This window comes from Marmota marmota, unplaced genomic scaffold, assembly GCF_001458135.2.
Source record: "Marmota marmota marmota unplaced genomic scaffold, marMar, whole genome shotgun sequence".
NCBI classification, from domain to species: domain Eukaryota; kingdom Metazoa; phylum Chordata; class Mammalia; order Rodentia; family Sciuridae; genus Marmota; species Marmota marmota.
Window position 1 is genome coordinate 97,350 of NW_026000140.1, and position 17,811 is coordinate 115,160.

The following is a 17,811-nucleotide window of genomic DNA, read 5'->3' on the forward strand; positions in this document are numbered from 1 at the left end:
AAAAAAATGTGGCATTTATACACAATGGAGTATTACTCTGCATTAAAAAATGACAAAATCATAGAATTTACAGGAAAATGGATGGCATTAGAGCAGATTATGCTAAGTGAAGCTAGCCAATCCCTAAAAAACAAATGCCAAATGTCTTCTTTGATATAAGGAGAGTAACTAAGAACAGAGTAGGGTCGAAGAGCATGAGAAGAAGATTAACATTAAACAGGGATGAGAGGTGGGAGGGAAAGGGAGAGAGAAGGGAAATTGCATGGAAATGGAAGGAGACCCTCAGAGTTATAAGAAAGTGCATACAAGAAGTGAGGGGAAAGGGAAAAATAATACAAGGGGGACAAATGAATGTCAGTAGAGGGGGCAGAGAGAGAAGAGAGGAGGGGAGGGGAGGGGAGGGGGGATAGTAGAGGATAGGAAAGGAAGCAGAATACAACAGACACTAGTATGGCAATATGTAAATCAATGGATGTGTAACTGATGTGATTCTGCAATCTGTATATGGGGTAAAAATGGGAGCTCATAACCCACTTGAATCAAAGTGTGAAATATGATATATCAAGAACTATGTAATGTTTTGAACAGCCAACAATAAAAAATTAAAAAAAAAATAAATAAAAATAAATAAAGCCTTCATGGGCCTTTTTCCTTTGTTAGAGATTGGACCCATCAGGTCCTGTCCACCCACCAGGCCCTAGCTGTGAAAAATAAATAAATAAATAAATGTGGACTTTTACTTTAGATTTTAGGAATTCTCATTGTTTAAAATTGTTTGTATTCATTTCATTATGTGTGAAATATTGAACTATATGATCTCTTAAATTTTTAGAATTCAAACATATTATGTCTTTAATCTTTAAATCATAGAATAAGATACTTTCTTTACCAAACAGGTCATATGGAGATTTAATGGCAAGAAGCCAGATAAATTAGGACCCAACACTCAGATATACGAATGGATCCCCCAGAATGACCTTCTTGGTAAGACTCTGAGATAAATCCTGAAAACATGAGTACAGTCAATCTGGATGCTCACAGTTCAACAGGAAACATTTTATTGAATACTTGTTATTTTTAAAAAATCAAACACAATGTTCAACTTTTAAAATATTATTTTCCAGACCCATGGATGGTTTGGAAAAGCAAAGTAAAAAGCTTCAATTTTATTATACACAGTCATTATATACAGAATCCAAGTTATCTTTATTTCTGGTGCAATTACCTCTGCAAGAATTTTTCAGTCAGTTCCTGGATTGTCTCTCTGTCTTGTTTTACATCTCTTTTAAAAATATATTTTTTAATTGTAGATGGGTACAATATCTTTGTTTATTTTTTATGTGGTACTGAGGATCAAACCAAGTAGTTCACACACACAAGGCAAGCACTCTACCACTGAGCCACAACCCTAGCCCCTTAGTTTACATCTTTCACTCATTCTTTCCCCTCTTGCTGAAGTATTTCAAATACCACTCGAAAGTAACTGCCAGGTTTTTTTTTTTTTTTAATTAAGAGCGATTCTTTATTTTCTATAGAAATGAATGCACAATCTTTATTATGAAGTGATAACACATTTCATAATGAAGTGTTGTCTCTCTTTTCTCTGATTTCAGTACCATCACCATTCTACTTCCTGCTGCTTTGGACATGCTACATAGCAAACTTAGTGACTTCAGTTTTTGGGTTTTTTCTTAATGAGAAAATGTGCTAACATGTCCTTCATGACTGTATTTTTCATTAGCACATGTTGATTCCTTTACTCAAAAAATGTTCTATTTTTTTACTACCTATCAATCTTGTGTTCAATTATCAAGTCTCAAGTCATATATTCCCTCTTTCATGTAGTTTTCACTTAGCACTCCAGTGGACATAGGTGCTTGTTCCTCTGAGATATGAAAAAATAATAATAATTCAGTGCAAGATAATGGTTACAATAAACTATTATCTAAAATACACTGCTCCCTCTAATGTCTTATAATACACATTTCTCATTTCATTTCTAAGATTTTTAATTAATAATTTTGCTGACATTGACTCAATCCTAGGTCATCCAAAAACAAAAGCTTTTATAACTCATGGTGGAACCAATGGCGTCTATGAGGCAATCTACCATGGTGTCCCTATGGTGGGCATTCCTTTGTTTGCGGATCAACCTGATAACATTGCTCATGTGAAGGCCAAGGGAGCAGCTATTAGATTGGACTACAGAATACTTACAAGTGCAGATCTTCTCAAGGCCTTGAGGATGGTCATTAATGACCCTTCGTAAGTACAACTTTGACATTGGTTAGTTTTCATAGAAGGATTGTCTTCTCATCAATGAGTATAAGTTTTATCCCATTTTTGAGGAGGGTAGTTTTGAAAGAATTTAAAAGATTTAATCCATATTAAATCTTATTTATTTCAAACCAGTTTAATCAGTACGATTTCAGAGTTGTAGACAGCTTCAAATATAGGTATGTCATATTCACAGTAATTTATCAATTCATCAGTTTATGGACATTTTTGTTGTTTTCAATTTCAATTATTATGAACAATGGGTACAACTTTGTATAAACATAAGTATTCATTTCTTCTGATAATTCCTAATAGAAGTGATGGGTCATATGTTAATTTTATATGTATTAAGATCTTCCAAACTGTTTTACAAACTAGTTGCAAAATTTTCTGCAGCATCCAAGCAACATAAGAGTTACAATCTCTCCATATCATTATTAGCATTTATCACCTGTTTCTTTGATTATAGCCAATCTAGTGACTAGGATTGTAGCTCACTGTGGTCTTGACTTGCATTTCCATTATAGCTAAAGAGCATTGCTTTATGTGCTTATTGGTCATTCACTTATATTCTTGAGAGAAATGTCAGTTCCAATTATTTACTCATTTTTAATCAGGTTATTTATATTTTAATTATTGATGATAATATTTCACCATATTTTATCTCATCAGATATATGAATTTCAAGTATTTTTCTAACATTCCATATGGTTGACTTTTTAAATTTATGGTAACTTTTGAAGTACAATAAAATTTTCTACATGACATTTGATAAAACAAAACTTCAGTAATTAACCTTTTCCATACTGCAAAGATAAATGGGAGTTGTATCTCAGTAGAATGACTATCTTCAATTCAGCTCTCATTTCTCCTTTCAGAATATTATATTTTAGGAAGGTATCACTTAAAGGACAAGTTCAAAATTACATTTCCAAGAAGAAAATAGTAGGACAATGAATAATAAAAATACTCTGAAAGAAGTAAAGAAAGAATAGAAAAAGAGCCATAAAAATGGAAAAGAAAATACAGATTAAAACATCAGACTTAAATATGAATATATCAGTTAATACATTATGTCCTAGAAGACTTTGTAGTACCCTAACAATCTCTCCCCCTCCTCTCCTGATCCTTTCCTTCTTGTATAATAGTCTTGCTGTTACTTATATATTACATCACCCTGCCAGATTCCATATATCAGGGAAAATACACAATATTTGTCTGATTTTTTAATTTATTTCATTTAATATTAGAATTTCTAATTTCATCTCTTTTCCTACAAATGACATAATTTCATTCTTTATAGCTCAAATAATGCTGTGTGTGTGTGTGTGTGTGATATATATCACATTTTCTTTATCCACTCATATGTTGATGGAAATCTGGGCTGATTCTATAATGTAGCCACTGTGAATGTGCCATGAAGAGTGTAAATATGCAGGCATCACTCTACTATGATAACTTTAATTCCTTTCAGTATATACCCAACAGTAGTATACCTTCATTAGTTTGCTGTTTATGTATTAGACAAGTTATTGAGTTTTGTGTGATGATTTGTATCCTATTACTTTTCTGAATTTGTATTTTACCATCAGATCTAAGTCTTCCAGTGGATTCTTTAGGATCTTCTAAATGGCAGATCATATCATGTGCAAACCCTATGTCATTGATCCAATTAGTGGGTACATTAGTGTCCTCATTTCACATACCTTCAAGTTAATTATGATATTTCCAGGTGATCACTTAGGATATGTGTATTTATCTTGTATTGTGGGGGGATTATTAGAGAAAATATAATGTGGTATAAAAGAGAAATTCATTTAAAACAACCAAAATAATAGAAAAATGCCTAGTGCTGCTATGTTAATATGGTCAGGAAAAGCACCTCTGAGGGGTGACATGAGGGCCAAGACCTCAACCATGAAATATAAGCAGGCCTTGTGGTGTTGCAGGAAAGGATGCTCAAGGAAAAGCCAGACAAGATTAAAAGTATGAAGGTGCCAAGTGGAGAACACATTTAGTGACACTGGGGAAGAGGAAGAATTGCACATGAGCCTAAACTACTGAAAACTAGAAATGAAACCACCATAGATTATCCCACTCCTCAGTATATATCCAAAAGATCTGAAATCAGTATACTACAGGAATTCAACCACATCAATAATTATAGCAGCACAGTTCATAGTAAGCAAGTTATAAAACCAATGTAGGTGCCCTTCAACAGATGAATGGATAAAGAAAATGTGATATATATTCATAATGGAGTATTAGTCATAAAGGATGATATTATGGCATTAACCAGAAAAGAGATGGAACTGGAGACTGTCATGCCAAGTGAAATGAATCAATCTCAAAAACTAGAATGTCAAAAGTTGTCCCTTATATACACAAGTTAATCCAAAATAACAGGGAATGGGATGGGGGGCAGGGGGAGAAAGAAAAAAAAGAAGAAGAGAGAATTTTATCAAAATAGAGGAAAGATCAATAGAGTAAACAAAGGGGATTGAGGACGAGGAATGAGGGAAAGGAAAAGGGAAGAAGAGTAGAATGAATCTGACCAAATTTTCATATGTACATACCTGAATAAATTACAGTGAATCCCAATATCAAGTATATATAAAAACACTTATTTGAAAAAAACTATAAATAAATTAAAGAAAGATCAGTGGAAAGAAAGAGTTAAGTAGAGGGAGGGTATGAGGAGGGGGGTGTTCTGAGGGCTGAATTAGAGCAAATTATATTCCATTGATTTGCAATTATGTCAAAATGTATTCTAATGTTATATATAATTTTTTAGAAAGCTTTAACAATAAAATAAATAAGACACATATGCCTAGACAGAATAAGCAAGGAAAAATGATATCAGAAAACATGGCCAGTGTCTAACCCATTAGAATCCACTAGTACAATAACAGACTTGGATTTTATTCCACTTGTGAGGAGAAGTCAAATGAAAATTTTGAGCATACAACTTCATAATTAGATGTGTATATTTTCAAAATACCATTCTAGCTACCAGTTGGAAAAGAGACAATAGAAGGTAGAAATGAAGAGAAGAAACAGAGAATGGTTAGGAAGCACTGCACACCATGATATGATTCCTCTTTAAAAGGCTTCGAGGTAATCTTTCACAAACTGTATGCCTTCTCTCTCACTCATTGGACTCAGAATTATTCATAATTATTTTCTCTGATGGAAAGAATTTTTCTCACCTCCCTGAAATTCCATAGGCACTTTTGAGATATTTATACATCAGAACATTCCAATTAAAATCAAACATAATATGGTGACAAAAACAAAAATACACCATATGCAGGGAAAGTCTATGATATTTATTTTAAATCATCTATATGGCACTTGTGAAAAACTTTCATTGACTTCATGTGCTTAGACAGATTAACTTACTTTCAATGTTGATCCTTTTATGTTTTACCTTTAGATATAAAGAGAATGCTATGGAGTTATCAAGAATTCAACATGATCAGCCAGTGAAGCCTCTGGACCGAGCTGTCTTCTGGATTGAGTTTGTCATGCGCCACAAAGGAGCTAAACACCTCCAGGTTGCTGCCCATGACCTCTCCTGGTTCCAGTACTACTCTTTGGATGTGATTGGGTTCCTGCTGGCCTGTGTGGCAACTGTGATGTTCATCATCAGTAAATGCTGTCTGTTTTGTTTCCAGATGTTTTTCAAAACTGGAAAGAAGGAAAAAAGGGAATAATTGTACCTAGGCCTGAAGCTGGGAATCCTGATAAATGGCTCCTCCTGTTAACTTCCACAAGAGGAGGCTGTATTGCCAGGTTTCTACCTATGCTAACAACTTTTCACAAATCACTTTGTCAAGTCCAATTTTGGCTTTTGTTAGACCAGGACACAAGAAAAGACCACTGACTCCAATTCAAATCAAATTAAAACAAGCTTATTATTTCGACAGGCCGGGCTGCCTCTCCCTCCCAAAATGGCGGGAACAAGACAGCACCCCAGCTTTCCTGCAGCCCAGCTTTATAGCCCAGAATGTTACACAAAGGGGGGTTACAGATAACAGAACTCTGACAAGCATCACACTAATGGTAGTTTACATTTTTTGCTGGCCCCAACATCAGAATTTATGAGGACCATTAGAGCCTCAGAGAGGATCGTTGTCTGGCCAGGGAAGGCCAATATTTATGAGGTGTCACTAAGTTTCAGAGAGGGCTGCTATCTGGTCAGAGAGCCAGGCATGGGTGAGTTCAAGGCACAGACAGGCATTCCAAGCAGGTTCAGAATTTGCAGTAATTTATAGTAAGGCCGAAATTATCTTTTCATGGTTTTGTGGCGAGATGCCCAATTTTAAGAAAAGATCAGGTTGGGTCTATCACTTTATAAAATATTTCTAGAATTTTTCTTCAATAACAAAGAAATAACTATTACTGTTAGTAACAATGGTCTGATATTTTTGATTTTACAGTTAAAAAAAATTAGACTTAACATCAATAGCATTAATGTGCTTGCCAGAGGAGACACCTGATTAATTTGCAAAGTTAAAATGCTAACACATTAACTGCTAATAAAAAAATCAACAACTCTTAACTTCTTAGATTCCATAAAGTAATATATTCAACCATAAAATGTATTTTTATAAATTGGTAAATAAAAAAGTTTAAGATTTCTCTCTTTCTATGTCTTTATCAAAAAAAGGTTACTAAGAGTTAATATTCTATCAGGTATAATTTTATATAAAAAGAGTACAAAAGTTTTCAGGTGGGTTTAAAGTAAAGGACTAAAAATATGAAGTATTTCATCTTATTAAAGTAAGTAATTTGTTTAAATTCAGAAATTTTATAAGGATTGTTTTAGAATGTAAATTTTTTTTAGAGAGAGAGAATTTTTAATATTTATTTTTTAGTTTTCAGCGGACACAACATCTTTGTTTGTATGTGGTGCTTAGAATCAAACCCAGTACCTCACACATGTGAGCCAGGCACTCTACCACTGAGCCACAACCCCAGGCCCCAGAATGTAATTTTTTAAAAAGGGGTGAACAACAACAAAAGAGATATAAGAAAGTTGTAGGTAAGGGAGTGCATTTTAATATAAAAAGTAGAAGGAAAAAGAAATGTTTCTGGGTGAGAAAGAATTGTGTGATAATATAAAAAGCTGTAGAATGTCTAAGTAAATTGCATAAGGTTTGTGGAGGGTGAAATTCAAAAAGTTTTTGTGTAACTAAGTTGGCTACTTAACACTATAAGTTAAAGTTATTCAAGGTTTTTTCTTAAGGCTAAATATTAATGTACTTATGTAAACCAAAGTTTAATTCTCTATGTATTAAACTAAAAAAGGAATTCCTAAAACATTAAATTGCTGTTATCCAACAAGATAATATATCATGACTAGTTAGTTTTATTATTTAGAGAAATTGTCTTAAAGAAATTTAGGGTTTATACAACTCTAGGTAAACAATAGCTGTTATTTTAGAGTAATACACTACACTACAAATTCTGAATTTACCTTTAAAAGTTAAACTTTGTTAATATAATATAATATAATGGCTTTTTTTATACTTGATGTATTCATATATTTCAAGTATAAAAATCTTTAAGATATAAAGTATAGAAAAACATTTTACTGAGTTCATGTTCTTCAAACTAAATTTTTCTATAACAATAGTCTCTTTCAGACTTATATAAAAATAATGGATTGGGGCTGGGGATGTGGCTTAAGTGGTAGCGTGCTCGCCTGGCATGCATGCGGCCCGGGTTTGATCCTCATCACCACATACAAAACAAAGATGTTGTATCCGCCGATAACTAAAAAATAAATATTAAAATTCTCTCTCTCTCTCTCTCTCTCTCTCTCTCTCTCTCTCTCCTCTCTCTTAAAAAAAAAATAATGGATTGTGGGATGGGGATATAAATCAGTTGTTTGAGTGCTTGCCTTCAATGAACAAACCTTGGTTCAATCCTCAGCACCACACACAAAATAATAATAATAATAATAATAATAATAATAATAATAATAATAATAAACAAATTTAGCTGGAGGCTTATTTATATTATTTAATTTGTAATTAGAGAAAAATAACCTGCTATCAATAAGTCATGTATAACATTTCATGTGACTCTTTACACTGGACTGGCTTATAAATACTTATAAATGTATTTTATAAGTCAGTAGGAAGGCATGGTTTATTTACAAGTTAAACATGTTGAACATAAAAACATTTTGTCACTTTCTCACCAAAGGGAGCTAAAAATCTGTCAGGTCAATTGAGGTGGCTCCAGATCCAAACACCAAGCAATCAATGCACAGGCAAAAAAAAAAAAAAAAAAGAAAGAAAAAGAAAACACCATCAGGCACTGACAGAACGCCTGTCAATCAGAGGGGTCTCCTGGCCAATCCTGAATCATAGCCAGCTCTCTGACCAACCCAAGTAGGACAAGGGATTCTAAAAACTCCTTTTCCTGTCCCAAGCCCTTCCTTCCTGCCCTAAGCCCAATAAAAATTCCAGTCCAGTTGAGCCCCATGCTTTTATCCTTAGATCCTCTTTTCACCCTGTTGGTCTGAGGGTCCTGTCCAGAAGCAAAATCTCAATAAAGCCTCATTCAGCAGCCCTTAAATCTGCCTCCTTTAGGTGGCTGCTGCCTGACCTTGCATCTGGTGCTGAAACCCAGGGGAGCTTTTCAGGCCTCTTCCATACCTTACATCTGGGGAATGAGGTCCACCCTCTCCCCCTTCAAGCAAACCAGGAAATTCCTAAGCTGCTCCTTCTTTCCCTCTCCCTTCATCTGGGCTGCCAGGAGTGGGGTAAGTTTCCTCGTTTCGCCAACCTTCCAGCCCCTCTCTGGCCACAGGGGGTCTATCCATAAGTCAGGAGTGTGCCATAGACTCCCACCCATTCTGTTTAAGGCCCCAGGAACTTTGGAAGTGTCCCAGTACCCCGGCTAGCCACTCCTATCCATTTGGGCCCCCAGTGGGTTGCAGGGATACCTCAATCCCCGCCTGGCCCTTATCCATTCCTCAGGTGAGTGCAATCAGAATGTGGGATGCCTTTTTCTGATCCCACCTATACCTGAGGGTGCCAGAAGGTCATTGGAAACATAATCTTCCTTAGACCCCAAAAGTATTTTGAAAGTCTATATTCAGGGGCTGGGCATGTGGCTGACTCGGTAACGCACTCGCCTGGGATGCCCAGGGCGCTGGGTTCGATTCTCAGCATCACATATGTTGTGTCTGCTGAAAACTGAAAAATAAATATTAAAAAAAGTCTCTCTCTCTCTCTCTCTCTCTCTCTCTCTCTGAAAAAGAAAAAAAAAGAAAGTCTATATTCAAATTTTGACAAGTTAGGACTCAGACCAATGCTTTAACTGCCTGGTCTTTACTGCACTGTGGCCTCGCCCCCTAGACAATGGGTCACAATGGCCCCCACAAGGAACTATTGATTTTAATCCTGTACTGAATTGAACAATTTCTGTCACCAGATAGGGAAGTGGGCAGAATTTCCTTACATATGGAGGTCACAGAACCTCCTCCCCCACTCTAGGAACCTCCCCCACCCCTCCATCCTCCTCTTCTGCAGCCATGATTCCTCCACCCACCTCTTCTACTGATAAGTCCTTCCCTTTCCTTCTGCAATGGATTTCTCCACCTACTCACTCTTCTCTTCTCCTGTCAGTGTCCACACCCTGTGCCACCAGGCCTTCTTACCAGCTAATCCAAAGCTCAAACAAGCTGAGGAGGGTCCTCCAACCCCTATCCAAGATCTTGTGGAAATGGCCTTTAAAGCAGGCTCAATTGAAGAAAAAGGCAGCACTCTAAACCCAGGGTTTGGCAGCGGCCCTGAGGCCTACTCCTCTAGCAAAATCTTCACGTGGGAACCAGCATCCCTCTCCACCAGGGGCTTGCTTCAAATATCGATGTGAAGGTCACTGGCTCGCCAATGACCAAACCCATGGTGCCACCCCAGGCCATGTCCCATCTGTAAGCACACAGGACATTGGAAGAGCAACTGCCCCATGGATGGCCCTTCCTGAGTGCCTCTATGTGGGGTATGACCAGTCAGGCAATCCCTTCTCTTGAACTATAAGTGTTCACAGAAGACTGAAGAAGCCCAGACTCAAGGACCACCATCACCCTCAATGAGCTCAGGGTAATGCTCCAGGTAGTGGGTAAGTTCATAATATTTCTTGTGGGCATTGGGGCTACCTATTCTGTCTTGCCTGCTCACTTTAGGCCTCTGTTTTCTTCCCAGGTCTCCGTTATGGGGATTAATGGCAACCCTCCTCACCAAAGTAAACTGCTAAGCTGGCCTATTCCCTGGAGGGACACCCTTTCATACACTCTTTTCTGGTCATTCCATCCTGTCCTAGGCAGAGATGTTCTCCAATTACTAGGAGCCACCCTCCAACTACACCCCCAAGAATACTACTTCACATCTACTTTTGCCTCTAATCCTTACTCTAATAACCTGACAGTATCTAACATGCCATTGCCCCCTGACCTAGTCGATCCCCAAGTCTGGGATACCTCCAAGTTCATCATAGTCTCTCACCACAAGCCAGTCTGTATCCAGCTGAAACCCCAAACTAAATTTCCTTCATGTCCCCAATTTCCCATCTCTAAAACCCATGGGGAGGGACTTAATCCCATCATGGACTGGTTATTTGCCAAGGGACTCCTCATCCCTCCTGACTCCCCATGCAACACTCCCATATTGCTGGTATGCAAACCCTCAGGAGCCTATCACTTGGTCCAGGACCTCCACATAATTAATGAAGCAGTTATTCCCATCATTCCTGTCCACTTGGTGGTTCCCAACCCTTAATTTCTTTTTTCTCATATCTGCCTTTGACCACTCACTTAGCTTTCCTGGATCTTAAAGATGCCTTCTTTACAGTGCCTCTCCATCCTGACTCTCATTACCTCTTTGCCTTCACATGGGAAGACCCTCCATCCTTTAGGTCTCAACAACTGACATGGACAGTCCTACCCCAAGGTTTCAGGAATAGTCCCCACCTCCTTGGGCAAGCCTTGGCACAGGTTCTAACTGCTTGTACAGGTTTTAACTGACTTGGGGGTGAGAACTCTCCTACAGTTGGATAGAAGCCTTCCCTACCTCTAGGGAAACTGCTGACACCATTGCCTCCATTCTAATTGAGCAGATCATTTCCAGGTTTGGACTTCCCACATTCATCCAAGGAGAGAATGTTCTGGCCTTCACTTCTGAGGTTGTTCAACTAGTCTCCAAAGACATCAACAACACTAGGAGGCTCCACATACACTACCAACCCCAATCCTCTGGTAAGGTTGACAGGGCTAACAGCATTCTCAAGTCATCTTACTAAACTTGCTATTGGACTCAGGCTGTCCTGGCCCAATCTCCTGCCCTTGGCCCTCACCCAAATTCAGGCAGCCCTTATAGCCTCCTCAAGCCTTAGCCCCTTTGAGCTACTATATGGGCACCCTTTCTTAATCAACCAAAAATTTCTAGTTACTCCTCCTCCCCTCATATCCTACCTGCCCTATCTCACACTGCTACACAAACTACTAAGGGAACACACAAACCAGTGCCTTCCTCTGCCATTCATTGCCTCAGTCTTAGCAAACCATGGACTGAATCCAGCCCTCTTCAACTGAATGATGCAGTCTTACTTCAAGAGCTGCATTCTCAGTCATTGGAACTTCACTGGATGGGACCCAATACAGTCATAATTACTACCCCAACAGCAACCACGCTTTTGGGCCACTACCTCTAGTACCATGTCTCCCACCTTAAAAAAAAAATGCCTCTTCTAAATGTCCAGCCCTGGACTTCTACCATGCTGGGGCCTACCAAACTCAAGATTTTTTTTACCAACCCACGTCTTTTACTAATTATTAATCTCTCTCAAGCTTTATCTCAACCTCCAGATGATACTTCTACATCCAAGCGACATGAAAGCAGGATGGCACAACTTGCTTTCAGTTTATGGATCAAGGTGATTGCCTTTCCACTGGCTGCAATCGAATAGTCACCCTTAACATTACTGGATTCAACTAGGCCACCTAGTCCTTCCTGTGTTCAGCAGTTTGGTCATAAAAGACCAAACTGAGGAATCTTGATTGCCCAAAAGCACGTGAGTGAAATTGCCAGAATGACCTACAACCAGATGCTCCTACACCCCTACAGTAGCTTCCCCACTAAACTGACACCCAATCTACCCCCTTTCCCCTGGCACCCCTATCCAGCTGGAAGTAGTGAAATGAAATTCATCACAAAGCCTGGGATGTCAGTTCGATTGAGGTGGCTCAGGAACAAAGCTCCAAGCAACCTGTGCATGCAAAAGAAACACTAATCAGGCACTGATAGAACACCCTGTCAATCAGTGGGGTCTCCTGGCCAATTCTGAATCTTAGCCAGCTCCCTCAACCAACCCCAGTAGGACAAGGGACTCTAAAAACCCCTTTTCCTGTCCCAAGTCCTACCTTCCTGCCCTAATCCCAATAAAATTCCAGTCTGGTTGAGCCCCATGCATTTCTCCTCAGACCCTCTAATTACCCTGTTGGTCTGAGAGTCCCACCCAGCAATGAAATCTCAATAAAGCCTCATTCAGCAGCCTGTTTAAATCTGCCTCCTTTAGGTCACCACTGCCTGACCTTACAAAAGCTTTCTTAGCTTGTTTGATTTTTGTTTCAGATGTAATAGTGTATTATGTTAACTGATGTTGACATGAATTCAGGCAACAATACATAAGGGCTTTATAAAATGATATTTTAAAAAGTGGCAAAGATCAGCTTTAAAAATAAAACACTGTATAAAGAGACCACCTTACCTGAGCTAGGACTCTTCCTCTCACCCTAGTCTGTGTTAAGATAACTACTTAAGTTCATTTAAAGTTAAGTTAAAAAGATACATTTCCATTATAAATGTTACCTAATTATTCTTGTTAATTCCATTCTTGTACTTTTCTTGTAAATTTCATAACTATCCTCTGTTAGTGCCTTACAAAAGTACAGCTTGTAATATAACAACCTGAGTTAATTTGAGATAACAGACCATCATCCATATCACATACAGGATATAAAGCTAACTTCTAGTACTGATACTGACCTCAATTAAATGGAAAGGATAAATTACTATAAAATAATAGACATTAAAGTTAAAATTCAGTACTCCTATATCAAGACTGGTGAAAATGACTTGCTAGATGTTTAAGACCAAAACTTGTAGCCTAAAGTTAAAAAAATAAGCGGGCCAAGAAGAAAATACCCAGTATTGTTCTGGTGCCCTCTGAGGTCAACTTGAACCCCGGGCATAAGGAGACTTCTCCAAGGGCTTTGCAACTCTGGGCCACATGACCTCTTGATCAGAGAATCAATGATTACATGGAGACCAGAAAGCCAAGCAGTGCACATGCTGCAAAGAGGAGGGTCATTGGAGAGGGAAATGTCCTAATACTTCCAAGGGAAGCCACACATATTCAACAAGACTCTGACCCATCCTTGCATAATGCACTAAAGAAGCTAAGAGACTCTTCAGTGTTCCCAGGAGTGACCGCCCCCCCCCCCAGGAAACTCAGTTGACTCTTAGTAATAGATGGAAACAAGGTCAATTTGACTGGCTTGGTCTTTAACACCTAGGAAAGAAAGTCATAAATAAAGCACAGCCATACCTGGACATTTAAAAGAAAAAATAATAGTTCTTTCAATATGACTTCGATGTACACTTGTGAGAGCCCCACCAAGAGTAAATAAAGCTGAATGCTATAAAAGAAAGATTCTTAAGAGTGCCTAATAACTACTAAAAGAGACTATCAGATTCAAAAGTTGGTTTTGTTGTTGTTGTTGTTTGTTTGTTTGTTTTTAGATTAAGTCCTACAAATCTTCCTAACCTCCTACATGGGCAAACTTGATCTGTTTTGGTAATATAATTATCTAGCCCTAAGTGACAGAAATAAAGATATCTGTACTAAACACAGAGGTATTTATGCCAATATAAATGTATTTTATAAAAATCAGATGATGTTAGATATCTTTATATTTTATGGGGGCATCTGTGACATTATAAAAACTTAGTGTGTGATTACATTCCTGATAACTCTGGCAATGTCATTAATAAAACATTTACATTATTATTAAACATTTACATTCCAAACCAGAGGTCATGTCATCACTACCATTGTCATGGGAACAATTTCTTAGCTCTTGCACCTCCTGGTGAAAAAAAAATTGCTGGTCTCTATAATCATCATCATATTCACTTAGTTTTGTATTAATCTCATTCCAGTACTCATGTTTTCTTGTTTCTCTCAGAGAGCCCATCCTCTCTCAAATGACTTACAACCTGTTCTCTCTGAACCAGACTTTTGCCCCTGACCCCTTAACTGACCCAAAACATTCCTAAAATGGAAACCCAAACTACTTGTTCCATGTTACCCCCTCTCAACCTGAAGCAGCCAGATCAGTCATTGCCCATTTCCCCTCATAGCAGTAAGTTTTCCCTTGAGAGACAATGAGACCAGGGCAAAGGACAGGTAACTTGTTATCAGAGAAAAGGAAAAGGGTAGATAGCATTCCCATCTGGTTGCTAACACCTCCAAACGATGGGAAGTGTCAGAACCCACATGACATTTACTTAGTTTCTTGAGCTAGGGTGGTTAGTCTGATTGGAAATATTAAAGGTATGAGAAATTGAAGCAGTAAGACCAGACATAAAAGTAAGTAAAAAGCAGAATCCATCAGCTCTGATGGAGATTGGGTCTAACTCCCCAAAATGGAGTCTCCAGTCTCCAGGAGAATACAGGGAGAAGCTTCTTTAGGAAAGCCAAATGAAAATGGGGAAAACGAGTTGTTTGGGGCTGAACAGGTTCCGCCCACCTCCAGACAGCTACATTTGAATCTAGAGCTGTGAGTTAAACAGGGGGTCAGTATAATCTGGCATTCTTGAATGGGGAATTCCCACCTGGTTATTCCTTAAAAAGCAACCCCCGCTCTACCTTGTAATGACTCAAATAAACCCATAATTCATACACAATCTCCAACAGGGAAGGATTGCACTTCTTTATGACAGTGCATGTTGGCACTCACCCTTCCTTTTCCTTGTCATTTGAGGCTCATTTGAGCCAATTTGGGTTTTTTTGAACCGGTGTGAACTTTTGCCATTTGCCTGACAGGGAAGTTTGTATTCCATAACTTTGTAGTGCCAGTGAGCAGGGAAGGGATTTAATAACAAAATAAAAGTAATGTTGTTTTGGGGGACATCTCTATTCTTATTTGTATTAGAACAGAAAATCCTAATTTTGTGCCTGTGTCCCCTAGGGAGAATTTTGGCTGCCTGATTTATTTATAGCAATAAACATATGATTAAGGAAAAGATGGTTCATTATTAAAGTACAGCATGGCTTTTATTCCTGAAAGTACACACTGATTTAATGTAATTGTTTTATGCACTCTTTTGTCTGTTAATCTGTGTTTGTGATGAGTGACTCAGTAAAGGCAAAAAATCAATAAGTAAATAATGGCTGGTGGTGATGGTGAAGCCAGAATTAGATAGGCAGTCAATATAGATAGGTAAAGAGAGTCAGGTCAGATCAAGGAGGCCAATTTGAGTGAATCTGGGATGTTGGAGGCTGCCTCCTGAGGGACTGAAATGTTAATTCCTTCAGAAATCTTCCTGCACCTTTATCAAGAACCTGTCTCTGCTCCAACCTGTTGCTAATGTAACCTGTCATAGGGATTACCCCTTCCTACAGGGAGCTATAAAGATGTTAATTAGTGTGTCCTGGGCTGCTCCAACCTCCTCTTCCCCTTCAACCCACCTGTTTCCTATCTTTTGGCCATCCCACTGAGCATTTCCTGGGCCTAATCACATATGCAGGAAGGAGAAAGATAAGGGGAAGGGATCAGGAGAACAAAGGAAGCTTAAGACATACAAAAAGGCAGAATATGGTGCTTCTTGAGATACTAGAATACCAGCTATAGCCCCCTTCTCCCTCCTGGGAGAACTCTATTTTACCCCTTTTTAGATAAATCCTCCTTTATATGCTTGCCTCCTCATGCTTCTCTAATGTTATAGTTCAACATGTGAGGGAGCAGAACTTCTCACCAGTAATTGGTGTATCAATGATCCCTACTGAAAACTTATTTCTTGGTTGATAGTTCTTTGCTTCTTAGCTGGTGAATTTGGATAGCTTTTGCTTCACAATTTTTGGTGGAACATTACTTGCTAACATTTGATCTTTTTCTCCTGCCACCTGATTGTGTAAATATTCCTTTTTGCATCTTTGTCTTTGTCTCTTTCTCCTGATCATTGCAACTTTGAACTTTTTAGTGCAAAACACATGTACCCCAGTAGTTCACAAGGTAATGATTTGGGGAGAAAGGGCTATTTCACCAAAATGGGGAACATATTTAAGGGAGGAGAAACCTCACATAGCACTCAAACTGGTTTTATGTTTGATGATCATGATGCCTCAACTTGCAAGTATTCAAGAAATGGGGGACACTTAATATTCCTAAATTGGATTTCCACCACACTGCTCTAGAATTCTTGGGAAATAAGTTAAAATTGTAAGATATTTATGAATTTCTGACTGGCCATTCTATATTCTGATACAATAGGAAATATTTTAAAATTTAAGGCAAGCGTTTTCTAAGATTATTGAAACCTATAATAAATTAAAGAGGAAGAAAAGGTTTTGTAAAGTTCAAACTAGGCTTTCTAGGTTGGGTAGGCATGGAGAGAACCCTTGGCCTACCCATTGAATGATTACATATGACAAGAAAATAAGCTAAGTCAGAAGGACTTATTAAATAAGAAGTTCTCCAAAATATGATTTTAAACTATTCAACAAGAAATTATCATTTGAGTGGGTGACTCCCTCTATTGATTATCTCTTAAAATAAATAAAATATTAACTTAAGCCTCCAAAACAAGCCTCACCATTAAACTTTTTGCTTTTCTGGGCCTTTGCCTTTATCCTTCTCAGTGGTGTTCAGACTACATTCTGTCACAGAGATATAAAATTTCTGCTTTGTTTTTGAGGAAATTGTACCTTTGGAAGAGCAGATTTAAGATTATGAATTGCTTAAGACTATAATAATCTATTGAAAGGACTGGAAAAAAATGAATCTAAATAAAAGCTATATTTTTTTTAGTATGTTTGTGGACAGGCATGTATTATGTGTTGTATATACAAAGTATCAAATTGACGTATAAATCAATGGTTGCTCACACATTTAAAAAGAACATAAACCCACATGTTTAGTCCATGTGATTTAAATAAATCTTTGAGAAGTAAGTTAATTTAAATTTGTTGGTAAGATAACAGTAAAAATATCTCTAAAATTACTAACACTTTTTTTCCCCAAGTTACCAGCCAATTGGGATTGCATTGTCTCTGTTTAGATGTTTAAAGTATACTCTCCCTTTCTTTTAAGATTTTCCTTTGTCAGGGGAAAACAGTTTAAAAATTAACTTGTCTGAAAGTTTGATTTTTGTGAGTAACCTAAAACTGGAAAATTAGATCTGACATAAATTGGTTAAATATGTATAAATGTATCAATTAGAGAAAACATCTGAGTCA

The 17,811-nt window shown here is 37.7% G+C and overlaps 1 protein-coding gene across 4 annotated transcripts in view; it reads left to right on the plus strand.

The window, feature by feature from the left end:
* The window catches only part of LOC107158800 (UDP-glucuronosyltransferase 2B15-like), a 115,309-nt gene that overhangs the window by 35,193 nt on the left and 62,305 nt on the right, over positions 1-17,811 (plus strand). The window contains exons 4-6 of one of the 4 annotated variants that reach the window (XM_015505297.2): positions 897-984; positions 2,046-2,265; positions 5,714-6,201. The exons of the other annotated variants lie outside the window; for them this stretch is intronic. Of the exons in view, the coding sequence (XP_015360783.1) occupies positions 897-984; positions 2,046-2,265; positions 5,714-5,993 (588 nt within the window). The 3' untranslated portion in view covers positions 5,994-6,201. Of the gene's footprint in view, positions 1-896; positions 985-2,045; positions 2,266-5,713; positions 6,202-17,811 lie in introns of those variants that run through there. 4 annotated transcript variants of the gene reach the window in all.